This window comes from Labrus bergylta, chromosome 17 (genome assembly GCF_963930695.1).
Source record: "Labrus bergylta chromosome 17, fLabBer1.1, whole genome shotgun sequence".
NCBI lineage: Eukaryota > Metazoa > Chordata > Actinopteri > Labriformes > Labridae > Labrus > Labrus bergylta.
Window position 1 is genome coordinate 19,863,945 of NC_089211.1, and position 17,723 is coordinate 19,881,667.

At 38.3% G+C, this 17,723-nt stretch overlaps 1 protein-coding gene and 1 long non-coding RNA gene across 3 annotated transcripts; both read right to left on the reverse strand.

Moving 5' to 3' along the window:
• Nucleotides 1-697: 697 nt before the first annotated feature.
• On the reverse strand, nucleotides 698-4,043 carry LOC114921143 (uncharacterized). Its single transcript, XR_003809435.2, has 2 exons — nucleotides 3,561-4,043; nucleotides 698-3,332 (listed from the first exon to the last, which is right to left on the reverse strand). It is a non-coding gene; the product is annotated as an uncharacterized lncRNA (long non-coding RNA).
• Nucleotides 4,044-4,229: 186 nt separating this feature from the next.
• gsdf (gonadal somatic cell derived factor) lies at nucleotides 4,230-9,090 on the reverse strand. 2 transcript variants are annotated; one of them, XM_020650829.3, is made up of 5 exons: nucleotides 8,823-9,090; nucleotides 7,761-7,918; nucleotides 7,514-7,615; nucleotides 7,264-7,391; nucleotides 4,230-5,824 (listed from the first exon to the last, which is right to left on the reverse strand). In XM_020650829.3, the coding sequence occupies exons 1-5, from the start codon at nucleotides 8,933-8,935 to the stop codon at nucleotides 5,675-5,677; spliced, it is 651 nt and encodes a 216-aa protein (XP_020506485.1). In that variant the 5' UTR covers nucleotides 8,936-9,090; the 3' UTR covers nucleotides 4,230-5,674. The 2 variants fall into 2 exon arrangements, with proteins under 2 accessions (XP_020506485.1, XP_020506486.1); XM_020650830.3 differs by having other exon boundaries at nucleotides 7,514-7,606; nucleotides 8,823-9,088.
• Nucleotides 9,091-17,723: the final 8,633 nt, after the last annotated feature.

The following is a 17,723-nucleotide window of genomic DNA, read 5'->3' on the forward strand; positions in this document are numbered from 1 at the left end:
GAAATTAATAAACCAAACATGATACACAAAAAAAAAGGAAACATCTGCCACACCCTTTTTGTTCTTGATACATTAACTTACCTGTTTAGATTTTTTATTTTTTATTTTTTTTAAATGTAGGACAGCTGGGGTTCTTGTCTTGCCCAGAAATACCAAAGTAGATCTTCTGACTCAGTTTGCCACCTCTGTGCCAGTTTTGGTGAGTGAGTTTGAATTTAATGACACTCAGCCAAAACAGGCGACAGCTTTCAAATCTAAGCTGGCTGCAGAAAAACAGATGAATCACTGGACACATTTCAGAGAGACATGTAGGATGACCCCGCTAAGTGCATCACAAAACTGTTTTGTCAGGTTAGGGATTAAAACAAGCTGCTTGTGGCTGTGGGTCTCTGTTCTAGGGCAGCACGTGTATGATTTAATACAGGCCTTTGGAGACGGGTCTGTTACTGGACACTCGCTAGGTGGATATTTAACCCTGCTACTGGCCGTTTGCCAGACAGAGCACACAAACATCATCCTCCTGCATTTAGACCTGAAGGCTTGGGTCAGCTAAAGGAACCATGACATTGTAAAATTAAAGAAAGTGTAAAGATGTTGGTGCCTAATAATCATATTATACATAATGAAATGCAATAAAATGGTTCAAAACAAAAAATGCATTTGATATTCATACACTGAGGCTTTATATGGACAGAGATTGAGGTGTAACTGAATTATTTTATTATATATGTGTTAAAAGTTTTAAAAAAAAACAGTTACAAAAAGATGATTCAGAGTGTGTTAGTTGCAATTTATTGAACATGCAGCATTTATCAAGTCATATTAATAATGTGCTGTAACAAATGGTCAAGAAAATGTGTCGTGTTTAAGGTCTTATATACTGGCAAACCACAGATCTCTTAGTTTAAGTTTAAACTGTATTCACATTTTACAAAGCACATACAGTGAAGTACAACACAATCCTGTAACAAGCATGCCATCCAGAGGCTGAATGGTGTGAAAAACGGTGGTCTGGTAATTCTTCTAATTTGAATAACCAGCAGGTGGCACTAATTTGTTTCTATAATACAGAACAAAACATGAACAGGTTTTTTGTCTAATGATTGAAGTTTCACATTACAGGATAACAACAGCAGCTCACACTAACGACACATGTTTACCATAACAAGACTAACACATACAGGGTGCACAAAGCACACATATTACTGCATATAGTATTCAAAATATAGTAATATATCTATAGAAATCCAATGACAATTAATACAAACAAGTCCCTTGCGTGTAATTTCAAATTCTAAATATTCCAGTTTCTAAAGAGCCCATAAGAACAATATGTCAATGTCTGAAAAAGAAGTTAAAGGCTTTAATATGGCCACTAGCATTTACAACGCTTAACTCTGATCTTACATGAATGATGAAATAATGATGAGCTAGGGCTGCGAGTATCACTGAACAGATGCTCAAACCCCTGAGCATGTCAGGGTTTGATGTATGTCAGGTTTTCATGTATGTTGGGATTTGCCCTCAATCTCAGGACACAAATTAAAAAAAAAAATTGAGCAGGATGTGTTTAACCTTGTAGAAACACTTCTTGAATTTGCCAGTAGGAGGCGCTGTGAGTGTCAAATGTTACACACTCCAAACAAGCATACAAATCTAGTTCAGAAATGATGATTCATTGCTAAGTTTAAACAGTTTGAGTTTTTATGGCCAGACATCACTGTTAAAATCAAAACTTGGCCAACCAAGTGAGAATCATATGTGACAACTGTGGCCAGAGGGTGGCGCTGCAACTTTTATCAAAAGTTCTAATGCAATTGTGCTCATGTTGGGACTCTCATCAACCACATGAAATTTAGTTCAGATACAGATACATGTTCAGCTGAGATATGACTATCTTTTTTTGAATCTCAATATGTCCACAACAATTTGACCAATGTTGGCAATGATCCAACAATTCCCCCTGCGAAGGGTTCGTTCAAAACCGAAGTCTGTAAAATTACAGAATTTTAAAATTCAAATAAAAATGGCCCCCAAAATTGCGATTGTTTTGGCGAAAAGAAAACATTGTAATTCCATGCATTCCAAGAGAGTCATCGCTACGAGGTTTGTGCTCGGGCTTTAATAGTGCAAGGCTTTAATAGTGCAAGGTTTATATTTACTGAGCATTGGGGTTCAAGGCCGAGCTCTACTGCTAGTCTAAAAGGTTTTACAGCGGTGGAATGTTACCTATAAACAAGAACTGTACTTGAGCAAAAAATAAAAAACATAAAAGGTAAATGTACTTTATTTCTTTCTCTGGAACAAACTCCCTGCTGACCTGAGGTCCATCACAACTGTCTCTACTTTCAAAGCCAAACTCAAAACCTATCTATTCTCTCAAGCATACAAATAATTACTCTTTGTGTATATGTGGGTATGTGTAAGTGTTTTGTTTTGTTTTTGTTTTCGTACTTTTTTGATTTGTGTATCATATTCATGATTGTTGAGACAGCTATTTTGTCTCTTGTATTCCTATGTTTTGTTTTTTAATCTTCAGTGTAAAGCATATTGAGCTTACCTGTAATGAAATGTGCTTTATAAATAAACTTCTAGTCTATTCTATTATATTCTATTTCTCTTTTATGATACCTTTACTCCACAATACTTCAGAGGGGAAAACTGTACTTTTCAATCATCTAGAATAAATTTGACAGCCTCTAGTAACTTACACAGAATAAAGATTGTTTACATACAATATAAATGAAGAGCTCATGAAATAAGTGACAGGAGTTACTTTTTCTCCACTGAGAACTTCTACTTGTAAATCTTTCATTACATCTTCCTGATTTGAATTACATACTTTTATTCAAGTACATTTTCAAATGCATGACAACTTTTTGTATTTGAACATTTTCTTTACAGTGTGCCAATAATACTTTGGCACAAGTGAAAGATTTTAGAGCTACATCCATCACTGGGATTTCATCCGATGCCTCCTTGGTTAGACTAATTCAGACTTTTCTGCCAGAAGGTGACCAAAAAGGGAGGACATTTCAGAACTTTGTCCCCCAGGGCGTCTTCCAGGCTGCCTACTTGTACGCAGAACGATGTCCCTGCTGTCTCTCTGCTGAAGTGCTGTGTGACATCGTAGCGAAGGCCGCAGCTCTCTGCAACTGTGGTGGGGCTGACGTGTGCATGTAGTGGGGTGGCTGTGGGGCCAGTGGCTTTGACTTCCAAAATATCATGTCCAACTGCAGATGTGTCCACAGGTAGGACCAGGTAGGCATGCTGGAATATCTCTCCAACTGTGCACTTGAGCTCTTTGGACCAGCAGTATTCTCCAAGATCCCCTGGGAAAAGAGACACTATTTTAAGGGCCTCACACAGCAGATAATGTCATGGACATATTAAAGTTCCCTGTCACTCAAGCTGAGAAAGATAAGCACAAGAGGACCTCTACTGATATTGTCTCGACATTTAGTCCAGTTGTTATTTGTTTTATACCTGGCTTAGGATGTATGATAATACTGATAATTGTTTTTTTAAAGCTAAAAGAGTTTCACTGAGAGTCTCCTTACCTTCTGTAGAATCTGTGAGCCTTATATTATGATGGTCCTGAAGTTGCAACTTTTTGATGTACATCATCCCAGTGCACTCCATCAAACAGTCCGTTAGTTGTGTCCAGGTCCTGGGGAGCGGATTCAGCAATGTTTCCTTCTCTGAACACACAATTGCACCTGCCCCCAACAGAAGGGGGGACAGTATGATTGAAGACATCCACACAGGGAAATACCTTAACATTGTAACACTGTCCGGACTCAGTGAACAATCTGACTGCCAGCAATCTTAACGAATCAGCCCAGATCCCTTCCTGTATTCTTGTAGAATTGTTGTTTTAATGTAGTCCAGGATCAATGTCTTGCTTGCATAACTTGAGAATCATAAGTTAAGATTTCAATGCAGCCGCAAAAACATTTTTTCTTAAAAAGCCTCCGACAAGAACTGAAAACGTTGATGACTCTTAAGAAGTGCGCAACATGCTGCTCTTCCCCCCTAATACACTGCCAATATTTCTTCCTCTGCTTTATTCCTCCCTCTATGATTAACACATAACTGTCTGGCAGGCATGAGATTCTGAAAGGCTGGCATACAGAACGGCTTTTACAAAATGAGTTTTTATTCTCAAGATTTATCTTCAAATTAATCATCAGTGATCCTTGCCAGAAAAAACAAAAGAAAGTTTGGTTTCAATCATTTTTATTCAATGAATTGAGAGCAAAAATCAGTAAATAAGTACAAATGATAAAGATATAGATACACATAATGAATTTGATGTAAATATAAATGAGGTTATATATAAGAAGTTAGTGTGCGCTTGTGAAAAATGATTAAAAAACATAAAGTGTGAGGTAACCTTGTAAATTGAGTTAAAGCATTTAACAAGAAACAACACAAATATGTCAAACATATTTAAGACAAAACCACAATTGAGAACTGCAACCAATAATAAGAGATAGTCAATGAGACACCTGCTGTTAAAGGTTTAGCAAGAGGTTTCTAAAGAAAACACTTTTCTTTTAAAATTGTACATAATTGAAAAGAATCTGCCAAGCTCTGGTCTTTCTAAAACATTTAATAAAAAACATTTAACTGGCCAAGGTTACAAATCACAGCAAAGCACTAAAATGAAAAACAAAAGTACGTCAAGAGGAATAAATACACAATTTCTTGTATGTCTTAAACCTCGTTGTAAATATGATCAGTTTAAAAGTCTAATTAATTTGGCTCATTTAACAAACAACAATTGAATTGATTATTGAAGTTTAATTTTGGCAAATTTGGTGTACAGGGAGGTATTTATTCCTTTAATCTTTTTGCCATTTAAAACATAAAATTGGAGCGTGGCCAGTGGAAGCGTGGTGTGAAAGCACGGAGCAGATGTTGTTCATACTTGTTTTGGGGTCAAGGAGATTATCTGTTGAAAACAATAATCTCCAAGTACTTTGCCTGCAAATTATGAAATAGATCTTTTTTATTGGAACAAAGTTTGACATTTTTTAATCCTTGAGAGTAAGCAGTCGTTCGGTAACCCCCTTTTGAGAGGATTTGGCTCTCGACAGTCTGACATTTCTGAAAGGAACACTCTGTTGCATTTAGTCGCTTTAAATAGCTCTCTGTGCTCATGAGATTTATTTAAAGATAAACAGACTGCATTTAACACACTAGTGTCAGCTTCACTTTACATCCAGCTCCTTGTGCAAATAACTTAAACTTAAACTTAATGCCAGAAATAGATTTTTTTATTGCCCAGGCAAAATCTATCCAAGCTTAATTTAGAATAACTTGTTGTCATAAAATACAAGGGCGCAGAAATATAGAGTATCAATTTATAAATTTAGGTTATTTGATGTGTAATTAGGCTTACACATGTCAAAAGTTTAACCCTAACATAAAAACTGATTGGTTTTCTAATGCTCCCTGTGCTGGCACTTGTATCATTCTATCAAATATCAAATATGGTTTGGTTCCCACACTCAGTGTTGTATACAAGCTTTGAGGATGTGAGATAACACCTAGAATGAAGAGAACTAGTCTACAAAATCTGCAAGTTTGTTGGTAAGAAACAGTAATCCTGCACATTGCTTTGTTTGTTTGTCCTAGATGACGCATACTCGGGACTATAAATCAAAGTTTACTCTCCGCTGGGCTGCAGGAGGTTGACATGTCCACAGCTGCAGCTGCTGGTTATCTGCATGGAGGAGAGGGCGATAGTTCCAGATCCATCCACATAAACAACCAACACCTTTTGCTGTGAGGTCGGCTGACAGCATGGCACCTGGATCTGCAGAAGGACAAAGAGAGAAGAAGTCAGGCATACTACTTTTTGCTGTATTTACAATACGATATGACACGACATGATACAATACGATACACCTCTATGGCCCTCTGGGGAAATTTGTCTTTGATTCCTTCTGCAAAAAACGTAGCTGCCTTGTAGCTGCATTAGAATCAATTATTTAAAAAAACAAGGATACACAATAACCCACATGAAGCATAAAGAAAGAAGCACATACCAATGAAAAACACTAACATCATGCATTGCACATTACAAGTTTTGCACAAGATTTGACTAAAAAAACAAAACAATAAGTAACTAAAATAATAACTATTTTTGTTTTTTCATTTCAAAGCCTTTTTCAAAGTATTATATGATTTCGAGAAAGGTTTGTTGAAGTAACATTTTCAAGAGGACAAACTGTTAACGTAATGTTGAAGTAATGGTTCAACATGCAAATAAAGAAAGGTAAGAAAATACAAATTGTATTCTAACCAGAACCAAAACTGACCAAAAAAAGAAACAAACACAACCTTTTGATTTAAAGATGAAGGACTCTATTTACTTTCAGTTACTTCTAATACAGCTTTATTGTCTTTAAAGTTGTCTTAATTAAAGATAACTCTTTTTTTTTTTTGCCAGAGTAACACCGTCTGCTGTTTCCATAAAACACATCTGGGTCCACAGTTGAATAGCTTTAGGGAGTGCCTTGGCTTGTGTTGGGTAAAGGTTTTTGTTGGCACAAGGAGAAAAAAAAAGACTTATCTACTGGCAGCTGTTTCACCTCCAGTACACACCAAGTAAACTATGTTACGTGCTGAAGACACAAAGAACTCAGGCACAGTGGTTGAAAGTAATCGGGAACAGATTCCATTACTGCAGTAATTATACTTTACATGCAGCTTTACTGGCCGACTTCTAATATTCCACACTACAAAATAAACCTGTCAGCTTAAGGTTTCGTGCTGCTGCCTGTCTTGGCCAGGGCACTCTTGAAAAAGAGATTTTTTTTCTCTCCTGGTTTAAATAAAGGTTTAATAAATACTAAGTACTTTTCAGATAAAGGAAAAAAAAACATTCATGAGTATATAAATAAAATCATTTTTCAATACTTATTATTTGTTGATACTCAGCAGTGTCTAAAGGTCAAATGATGGCTTTGCACTGTTGCTCAGGTAATCATAATCTAGTCAAGAAAGACTTTTTGTTTTGTGTTGCTGCAGCATATACTTTTACTAAAAATAGTCAATTCTGCTAATGCAACTTTTTTACATCTCCATAATTTTTCAAGAGGTGTTTTACATATCTATGTATTTCTCCAGAAGACATTTCATTAGATCAACACACACAAGTTTCCAAAGGCACTAAGCTGGATGTCCTTTTACTAAGGGGCATATTTCTGTTAAACGTAGTAAGTAGTAAGTAAGGTAACTCGGTTTTTATACCTGTGAGTCTACATCCTGGACATCGGCGTGAGATGATGGACACTGCACTTTCCCGTCAGGGTTGCAGAGTGCACATCTGACGATGGTTACGCTGACAGGGAGGATCACCCAGCTGTCCCATCCCAGATCTATAAAAGAAGAATGGATATTACATGCATGATTTTCAACATTTTTACCTTACATCATATTTAAGTGCATGTCAATGTGCATGCTCCTATTACAGACAACGTATCAAGACATTGATGCATACCTTTCATGAAGATCTCAGAGGCCATGGAACAGCACTTCAGGCTCGTAGTGTTTCCACCATCAGGTGACTCCGGGCTGCCAGACACAGCTGGAGCTGGAAGGACTCGGGGGGGGGGGGGGGGGGGGGGGGGGAAACAACAAGGAGAGGGAGTTAGACTTTCAGCCAAGGTGCAGCCACTAACTTTTAGGCTCAGGCTTGACAGTTAGGACCAATCAGAATTGTTTATTAGAGTAGTGGACTCCACTACCTGCAGCATCTCTGGCACTGTGAGCAATATTGCTGAAGGTGGTCCTCCAGTGCTGCCCGACATGGTCCAACCCATCGTTAGGCAGCCGTGGCTCAGTCTGCAGATTCAGGGCCCTGAGGAGACCCTTCCTGATAGACTGCAATGACTCACCCTGGCACCTGATTATCAAATAGCACACGTTGTTGAAATAGGTCACAATATTGAAAATGAATTGGCAGAAATTACAAAATCAAAGCAAAACAAACAAAGAAACAACAACATAGCCTCTCAACAATGGCATAAACATAAACAGTGCAGCTGCACGAGGGCCCATGAGGAAAGCGCCCCCCCCCCCCCCCCCATCTGACCTCATGAATGTTAATTAAAATGATTTCTAGAGACAGTCACAATCTATAACAAACTAACAAACTGCAACGCTGCATATTTGTCATTTCCAAATATGCAGTGACGATTGCTGGGTAATATGTGATCATGTGATGTATCTAGTTGTGGCAAAAAAAAAATCTGAGGCGAGCACAGTGAACATCTCCAAACAATTCAAAATGCCTTTCAAACACAAAAAACGACAGGAGAGAAAGGAACAGGAGGAGAGGGTAGCAAAGCTCCCTAAATGAGACTATTTTGGTTTCACAAACAGTCGCCAGCCCACAGATTAGCCTAATTGTGTGTGTGCACGTGCACGTGCACAAGAGCCCGTCAAAACAGCTTGCACTGGGGCCCGTCGTGACTACTTGACACCACTGCCTCTCAATGATCCGTGGAACCACCTAACAGAAATGGACTTGAAGTAGGTGATTGATTGCCGATGCTTAAACAGAACCACACATCGTTTCTAAAAAACAAATAGTCAAAGTGACCATACAATGAATCAATTTTTTTTCCTTTAACTAGGCCTCAAAATATAACTCAGAAACATACAGAAACGTTGTCCATGAATCAGTGCACAACAATGAAGAGAGCAGTTTTGAATGTCACCTGCATAAAACGACATGTCACTTTTACCATAAAGTAATAGCTTTGCGGTGTTAGAAATATTAAGGGACAAACACGATTGATACAGACCTGGGATGAGAATTTGCAGAAGCTGCAGGTTCTTCCCCGGAAAGCTGTAAGACAAATGCAATCGCCACTGAAGAGCCCAAAAGCACCGTGAATACAATAAATGCACAGTACATGGTGCTGGAGATGGATGGTTAATCTGTAGATCAACTGATGTAGCGTTAGAGCCGCCGTGTACAAAGTGTACAGTTAGTGCCGTGCCTCTGGTTGGAGGAGGAGGAGATACAAGTGACCAGTCAGTGATGCTGCACAAGGTACTGTTTGTCAGAGCTTGGGAACCTGGGTTTTTATCTTTTTGTACTCCAGTTTAGCCTTGAGATGCTTAACATTGTTGTCTTGTCCACTGTTCTGTGTGTGAAAGAATACGGGGAGGATGATCCGGCGGTGAAAGAAAGGGAGCCTAAAGTCCAGATAAACAGACCGGAATGAGAGATGGGAGGGAGGAAAAAAAAAAGAGAGTATATAGGCATAGTCTTCACGTTATGACGTACAATAAGATGTTATAAGATACGACACTGGTGAAACAAAAGAGCCATACATGAGCAGTATGTGAAACCACTTCAGGCTAACAACAATGAACAAGTTCAATGTGACGTCCATCACTGGAGTCGTAGTTGGAGGTGGTGTTGTACTGAACAGCCTTTTATTTGAAGGTGTTACAATGTTGTCCTCCATGCTAACAAACATTTCATTGCTCCTTCGGTTTTTATTTATGTTATTGCTTTTCTCAATATGCTGCCTTTAATCCATTTAATGCTGTTTTTATTGGTTTTTCAATTTCTAGCTAATATCTCCAAACGGCCTGTTTGAGCACACACTTTCTGAAAAGTGGAGCAGGCAAAAGGCGGAGAGGATGGACTTTTCTCATAATTGGGGGATTTGTAGACATAAGGACACATATTAGTGATAGATTTGCACAATATGTGACCTTTAATATGGGACCTAATGGGGATTCCTCAACACTCGAGGAACTTTTTTTTCTGCATTGGCTTCATGTTTACTCCGGAATTTTCCCTTTGGTTTAACCTCAACAAAAGGACCAAACTACATTATCATAGTTAATGAAAGAATTGTTATATTGGGTGTATAATAATACAAAGTGGACATCTAAAGAATTCTGAGGATTTGCGTCAGTCTTATGAGTTGGGTAAAGAGGATTTTTACCGGTATCTAAAGATCTGTCACTTTTTTCTGAAAGAAATAAAGACCCCGGATTTAGCCGAACCCACAAAAATAACACACATATTTATTGATGTTTATGATTCAAATAGTACCAAAGGCATAGCTGGAAAATTATAAAGGTTTTACCTTAATGAACAAAGATAAAACAGGTTATGTTAGACAGCGCTGGTAAAAAAGAGGCCAATATAATAATATCACAAGATGCACGGCTTCAAATTTGGAAAAATCAATCCACTTCAACAACTTCTTTTTTTTGGCGAGAATTCTGCTGGAAAAATCTGATATGATTTTTCATTACCCCAAATCAGAAGTCAAATTTAAGTTGTTCTCCAGCCTCATGCTGGGGGGGAGTGGGGAGTGGTCTCGGCAGACTGTGCACATGTTTTTTGGACTGGTCCACGTCTTCAGCCCATCTGGAAAGATGTGAGACCATTAATCGCAGAGACTCTGAATATCACATTGGATTTCTCTTTCACATCTCTCTACCTTGGGAAAAATACCTGAAGGTCTTGGCAAAAAAGGACATATACCTTTTAAAGATTGTTGTGGTGGCAAGTAAAAAAATCAATTACTAAATGTTGGCTTCAGAGGCTCCCACCATGAGACATTGAGAATTCCAAATGGGATTTATACAAACATAAATACATCTTTTTTCATTAGAATGTACCATGAATTATGTACTGTACCTTTTACATTCTTGTATTTGATCTTAGTTGAACTGTCTTGCCCTAAGTCTTCACTTGTTCTGTGTTTCTTGTAAAACAAAGAATAAAAAATAAAGTATATATTTAAAAAAAAAAACCTTGATGCCCTTAACTTATAAAAGAATATAATGAATCAAAAACGCATATGGAATGAACCCCAAAAAAACCCCAAGAGCTTATGAAAGGTCATTACTCCAGGTCACCCTACAAACACCACGAGTCAGTTACATAAGGTTTTACATGTTTCGAATAGCAGAGCACAAACAAATAAAACACAAGCTGTGTATTCCTTCTGCACATGGCTCAGAATTATTACAAATCCAGTATTTTTGGCCCGACATTAAGGGCAGCTATCTGAGCTGATAAACTAAATACTAATATTATTCCTATGCAGGGGTCATTCAAGGACAGGATCTGGAGGGGAAATGTTACACCATGCTATGATTGGTGCTGCAGGTGATGTTTATATCTCAAAGCCCAGAGCAAAAGGCTTGGCAACACTGACTGTTGTGTACGCCAACGAGGTCCAGAGGCACGCACGGAATAGAGACTTTGAGTCCTCAGATTCCCTCTCCTCTGAGGACTCACTGAACTCGGTCACAACTAAACTTTCTCATGCTGGCCAAAATACACATCTTTATCTGCTGCAGTGGATATCAACCCATATTTCATCAACAGTGCCACAGGAATTCTTGGTACAAGTTGACACAAGACATGGCAATGCTGATACAAAAGTGATGATTGTGAAGTGAAGATGCACATTCACGGTGGTAAGAAATAATTAATACTGCAGGAAGAAGGAGTGCTATGATGTTTGTTTTTAAAAGGATTGTGTTCGGGGAGCCTGACAGCCTATGTAATGTTGCATACCCTATTTACGGAGGCTGTAGTCCTCATCGCAGTGGCTGTGGGTTCAAGTCCGACCTTGGCCCTTTGCTGCATGTCATCCCCGACTCTCTCCTCCCAACGTTCCCTGTCTCTCCTCAGCTGTCCTATCCAATAAAGGCAAAAATGCCTGTGATAAAAGCAAATGCAGAATCCACTGTTCTGTTTGAATAAAAATAGTAAAACTTTGTTTATCTTTGATCTTGTGCATATGGTGATTTTTTTCTTTAAACTATAAAATATACTCTATTTAAACTGCAGTATACTGACCTGCTTTCAGCATTATAATATATCAAAATATAATGACTCTCAACCCCTGCACCGTGATACACATTGTGGCAAGTTTTACCTTTATTGGATAGGACAGCTGAAGAGAGACATGAAATGTTGGGATGGAGAATGGGGGATGACAGGCAGCAAAGGGCAGAGGTCGGATTCAAATTCACTGACTCTGCAACTACGACTACAGCCTCCGTACATGGGGCTCGCGGCACAACCACTAGGCCACCGCGCCCCCCTCATGACACAAATCTGTCTACTGTGTTTTATGATTTTGTAAGAATAGTGAACTCTTCAGATGTGCAGAAATCAATCCGCTCTCAACGGTGGAAAGAAGCTCATTCAAGTACAAACTAAAGTACTAAAGTAAAACATTTTAGATACCTTTGATTCTCTTGGATATTTCATTTACCAAAAAATGTCTAAACGATGAGAGACGATATTGTACTTTTAATGCCACCATAATTATCTTACAGTGATAGTTATATTTCTGGCTCGTTTTTGAAGAAATTAAGTGTGAAAATACAATGTATCGTTTAGTTGAGGCCTAAGTGTTTGAAATTGGTAATACTCTTTTGTTTCAAGGAGAGTTTTTTTTTTTGTCAGTATGGGAAATCATGTATTATTTAAGTATGAGTTACAAGCATTAAAAATGACGATATTGAATCAATAGAGGGGCGTAACTATTGATTTCAGTTTCATGACCCCAAAAACCCTAAAGCAACTTGTGCACTCAGTTAACCGGGCATCACAGCACAAATATGTGATTTTTTTTTATCTAAGATGTTCAACAGGTCTCAACAGCACAGTGGAGATCTCAATCTCACGTCTTAAATTATTGGCAGGTCTCGACTTCTCAGTGTTGGACCACTTTCAGAGTGTAGCGAACCATAACTCTAGTTTGTTAACGAGGACCTACGATGGGGCTGACAGTGGCTGTGTTTGCCTGCAGCCTATTTATATTATTTTGAATTGTGTTTTTTTTTAAATAAATGCTTTGTGAAAGAGGGGTAGATATTATGATATTAGTCTTCTTTCTGCTCCTTTTCTTTCAAAATTTGAGATTTTATGTTTGTTTGTTTTTTCTTAACTTTATTGTTGGTTTGAATTAAATTAATGTACAAATAAAGTTTAATCTGTGAGTGTGGGAGCAGCAACGGAGAAGGCCCTGCCCCCCACCATGACCGATGGATAGAACTGCAGGGGAGGATTGTGTCAAAAGGAAGTGTGCCAGTGGAGGAGCTCAGACAGGTAGGGGGGAGTCCAGGTTGTGGAATGCTTTGTAGGTGATAACAAAGAGTTTGAAGTAGATATGCTGGGGCGGATATTAATCCCATGGACACCATACAACTTCCTTTTTCCAGGAAAAAAATCCCTTGATCATCACATCACTTCTTTCTTTAGCCCCGTTTCCACCAAGCAGTCCGGTTCGGTTCGGTACAGTTTGGTACAGTTCAGTACGGTAAACCTTGAACCTGCTTGCGTTTCCAACCGTACCCTTATTTGGTAAGTGGAGTGTAAGCCAGATGGAGAAAACCACGTCAGCTATGTAATAGTGTGACATCATAGCAGCCCAACACAGTGTAGCCCGCTATTAAGTGAAACTAACCCTAACCCTAACCCTACACAGTAAACAATGGGACCCTTTAGGGTTAGATTGGTACCCTTGGCACCCCAGCAGAAGAGTACCAAAAAAGTAGGACAGTACAGATCCCTTATTTTGGTACCATTCTCAACTTTTGATGGTGGAAACTCCATGAATGGATACAGAACGTAACTGAACCTGACCGGGGGCTTGGTGGAAACGAAGGTTTTGTTTCAAACTTTGATTCAGCAAGGGTTGCTAAAAGCCAGTTTCTTCATTGTGAAAAATTATTCTTCATATTTTAAATTTAAGTATAGATTTGCAGGTAAAGAAAACATGGATTTGGGCTGAGTGCAACAGTCATAATGAGGTCAGGAAGAAAAAGTGTTTCAGCCATTTCATGAGAAAAATTACACGAAACAAAGTTTTTTATATTGTCAGCCATATCCTTTTAAAACACATCCACAAACACACACATACCCGATGTTCCTATGGGATACTGCAGTTTCTGACGTCCTATAACCATGCATGAATGAGCCGAGTCCTTGAGTATCAGACGACTCCCACAACTTCCCCCGTGGTAGTATCAATGGGAGTCACAGCGACAACAGCTGCTCCTGGACATGATCACAAAGAGCCTTTATTCAAAGAGGAAGAACTCTGGAGGGTGCGAGATGCAGATTTTCAACAGGCAAAGAAATTCCTGAAATGTATTTCAACAAAAGAGAACAGATAAAGAGTAGTGTTACAGTGTTTTTTGAAAGGCCCTTCATCAAGGTTTAATTTAATATGGCTTGATTATAAATGTAGCAGGATTTAATGTAGCAGGGTGGAGTACATTCACTGAACTTTACCTGTGGTAGGGTGCCGTATGTCCCGATTTGACCGGGACCATCCTATCCCGAGTCCCCACAAGTTATTAAAAAACACTCAAATGTCCCGTTTTAACAGTCCCTGCTGCAGTTTTAACCAGCCAAAACAAAACACCATGCTAGCAACACCAATATGTCTGTATACATGTCAATCACTGTCGTTGACAAGGTTGTTGCTGTTTTAAACAATAGAAAAAAATCACTAATGCACCACGAGTCAAAGTTCAATACTGGTCTTCACATGTGTCAGTCAATCTCAGGGTTGCAGGTGTTGCTTTGCTAGCCTAGCCTATCATACTAACAGGGATTCTGCGTAAAGACCATGAATGTGTTATACAATGGATAAAGCATTTGCGGTGGAGCCCCGTTCATTCCCATTAAAGCTGCTCAGTGTTGCATGGGACTTCCGGGCTGTGGGTCAGTTTGTAGAGTCGGTTGTCCCTCAACTGGAAGGTTGGTAGTTCGATCCCCAGCTCCTGCGGCAACACGTCCAACGTGTCCTCGGGCAAGACACTTAACTCCCGAATTCCTCCTGCTACTTCTGCGGCGGCGTATGAATGTGTATGAATGAGATTAGTTACTTCTGATGGTCACTTCACATAGCAGCCTCTGCCATCAGTGTGCGAATGGGTAGGTGTGACATATAAAAGGGCTTTGAGTAGTCAGAAGACTAGAAAAGCGCTATACATGCTCAAACCCATTATCCATTTACATTTCCAGGGAAGGTAATGACAACTAAAACAAGTCGTGATTGGATTCCGATGGATTCTGTGTGTGTAACATCTAGAACTATCCTCTCTAATTCTTGGACATGTTTATGGCTATTGCAACACAATTTAAAACAAAAAAAAACCTTCTTATAGATATTAAAGATAACATTTTACAAGTCAAATATGTTACTGAAAAAAATATTATAAGTGGTGACTGGAGCATGGTTCTTGATGAATGAGTGGACAGACCCCCCCCCCCCCCCCCCCCCACCAAATGCAGAAACCCTACACCTTAACACCATCCTGGAGCCCTGGAGAGACACAAATCATAAACAGTTCTTTTGGTTCAAATCAAATGCTTCAATTAAATCGAGATTACTGGTTTGTATCAGATACAATACAATACTCAATGAAGTATCTAACTGTGAGCTATCCCTCGCTCCACTCACTGATCATTGTAGCATTAATCTAAAAATATCGTCTGCAGTTCAGTTTGCCAGGAAGAAGCAATAATCTCATGAGCTAGAGCCTCACAGAGGCCGATAACATTCCTATCGAAGCCTCAGAGAAATACCTCCATGTGAGATAAAAAAGGCAGTGAAACCTTAAATATGTAAATCTCAGCTGAATATGTGTCTGCAAGGGGACATGACAGTATTTGTTCATTCAGTGTTAAAATGAACATTAAATTAGTCGAATCCGTGATTAAAAGTTTGTCTATTCATCAGGTGGTGTTGTCCAAACCTTCTTGCAAAGTTCCTGGGCACCCTCATCTCTGCTGACCTCTCCTGGACTCCCAACATCTCTGAGATCACCAAGAAGGCACAGCAGCGCCTGCACTTCCTGAGAGTGCTCAGGATGAACAACCTGAATGAGAAGCTGCTGGTGAACTTCTACCGCTCTTCCATCGAGAGCCTGCTGCTGTACTGCATCACAGTGTGGTACGCCAGCTGCACTGAAGCAGACAGAAAGGGGCTTCAGAGAGTAATAAACACAGCACAAAAGATCATCGGCTGCACACTCCCCTCACTTAAGGACATTTATACAGAGCAAAAAACATTGTAAAGGATAGCTCACACCCCGGCTTTCATCTGTTCGACATGTTGCCCTCTGGCAGACGCTACAGGTCTGTCAGAGCACAGACAAACAGACTCAAGGACAGCTTCTTCCCCAGAGCCATAACCACACTGAGCCTGGACATGCGTTGACCGTCCCACCCTCACCACACATACTGTGCAATATTTATTTTATATTTCTGCAATATCTTACATTTCATACTGTGCAATATTTATTTTATATTTCTGCAATATCTTATATTTCATACTGTGCAATATTTATCTTATTTTATATTTCTGCAATATCTTACACTTCATACTGTGCAATATTTATCTTATTTTATATTTCTTTAATAATTTTACATTTCATGCTGTGATATATTTATATTTTATATTTCTGCAATATTTTACATTTCATACTGTGCAATATTTATTTTATATTTCTGCAATATCTATTTATATTCTGTTATGCTACCACCTGTAAATGACTCCTACCATACAAGCCCATCTTACCTGAATGAGAGTTCCTTTTTTAAAATTTTCTTCTTTTGTTGTTTTTAGCTGTGGATGCTTGTATGTGTGTGCACTTTAAGGTGAAGCCAAATAATTCCGTTATACAATTGTATAATGACAATAAAGACATTCTATTCTATTCTATTCTATTCTATATGCCTGCTTGAAATGCGTAACTAGTATTAGACCTCACTGTAGTACCACAAGCAGGTACTGTTGTACTGGAGACCCTGGTATACCCACAACTTTACTACACACTCCAAGTCCTATTTGGAATAACATCTATGTGCAATGTGATGGAAAATCTTTGATCTTACAGCACTGGAAGGATAGAAATAGCTGGTCAATAACCAATCTAACGGATGATCAGGGACTCGAGGACAGTGGATGTGACTTAGTGATGAGCAACCTGATGCTCTTGGCAAAATGTTTCATTCGTACTTGAAAATGGAGGAAGGCGAAGCCCCTATTCGGGGTCTTCAGGAGACACCATGTGGACAATCATAAAGCAGATGAAGGGGAAAACAAAATCTTTGATGTACATTTTGGCTTCAAAAATGTAGAAAATTTTAATAAAAAAATGTTGACTTCAACATATGTTTAATTTTTCATGAAAAATGTTTGATTTAAATGAATGAAAATTTTGATGAAAAAATGTCGACTTTAAAAATGTCTAACATTTTCATGAAAAAAGTTTGGCTTCAAAAATGTAGACAATTTTAATGAAAAAATGTTAACTTCAGAAATGTCGAAAATTTTCATGGAAAAAATGTCAACTTTTTTTGAAAAATTTCATTAAATTTTATTTGAAATTCATGACATTTTTTTGAAAGTCTCATGAATGTTTTTTTGAAAATCTTTCAAAATTTTCATGAAAAACATTCGACAAAATGTCGATATTTTTTTATTTTCAAGTATTTTTTTATTTTCATGATGTTGACTTGAAACATTTTGAAAATTTTCATGAAAAAAATTTAAAAATTTTGACTTAAAAAAATTGACTTGAAATTTTTTGGAACATTTTCATGAAAAAATGTTGACTTCAAAAATGTCGAAAATTTTCATGAAAAAAATTCAGCCTGACTTCTTTCATTAAATTGAAAAGTCTCCTCATTAGTA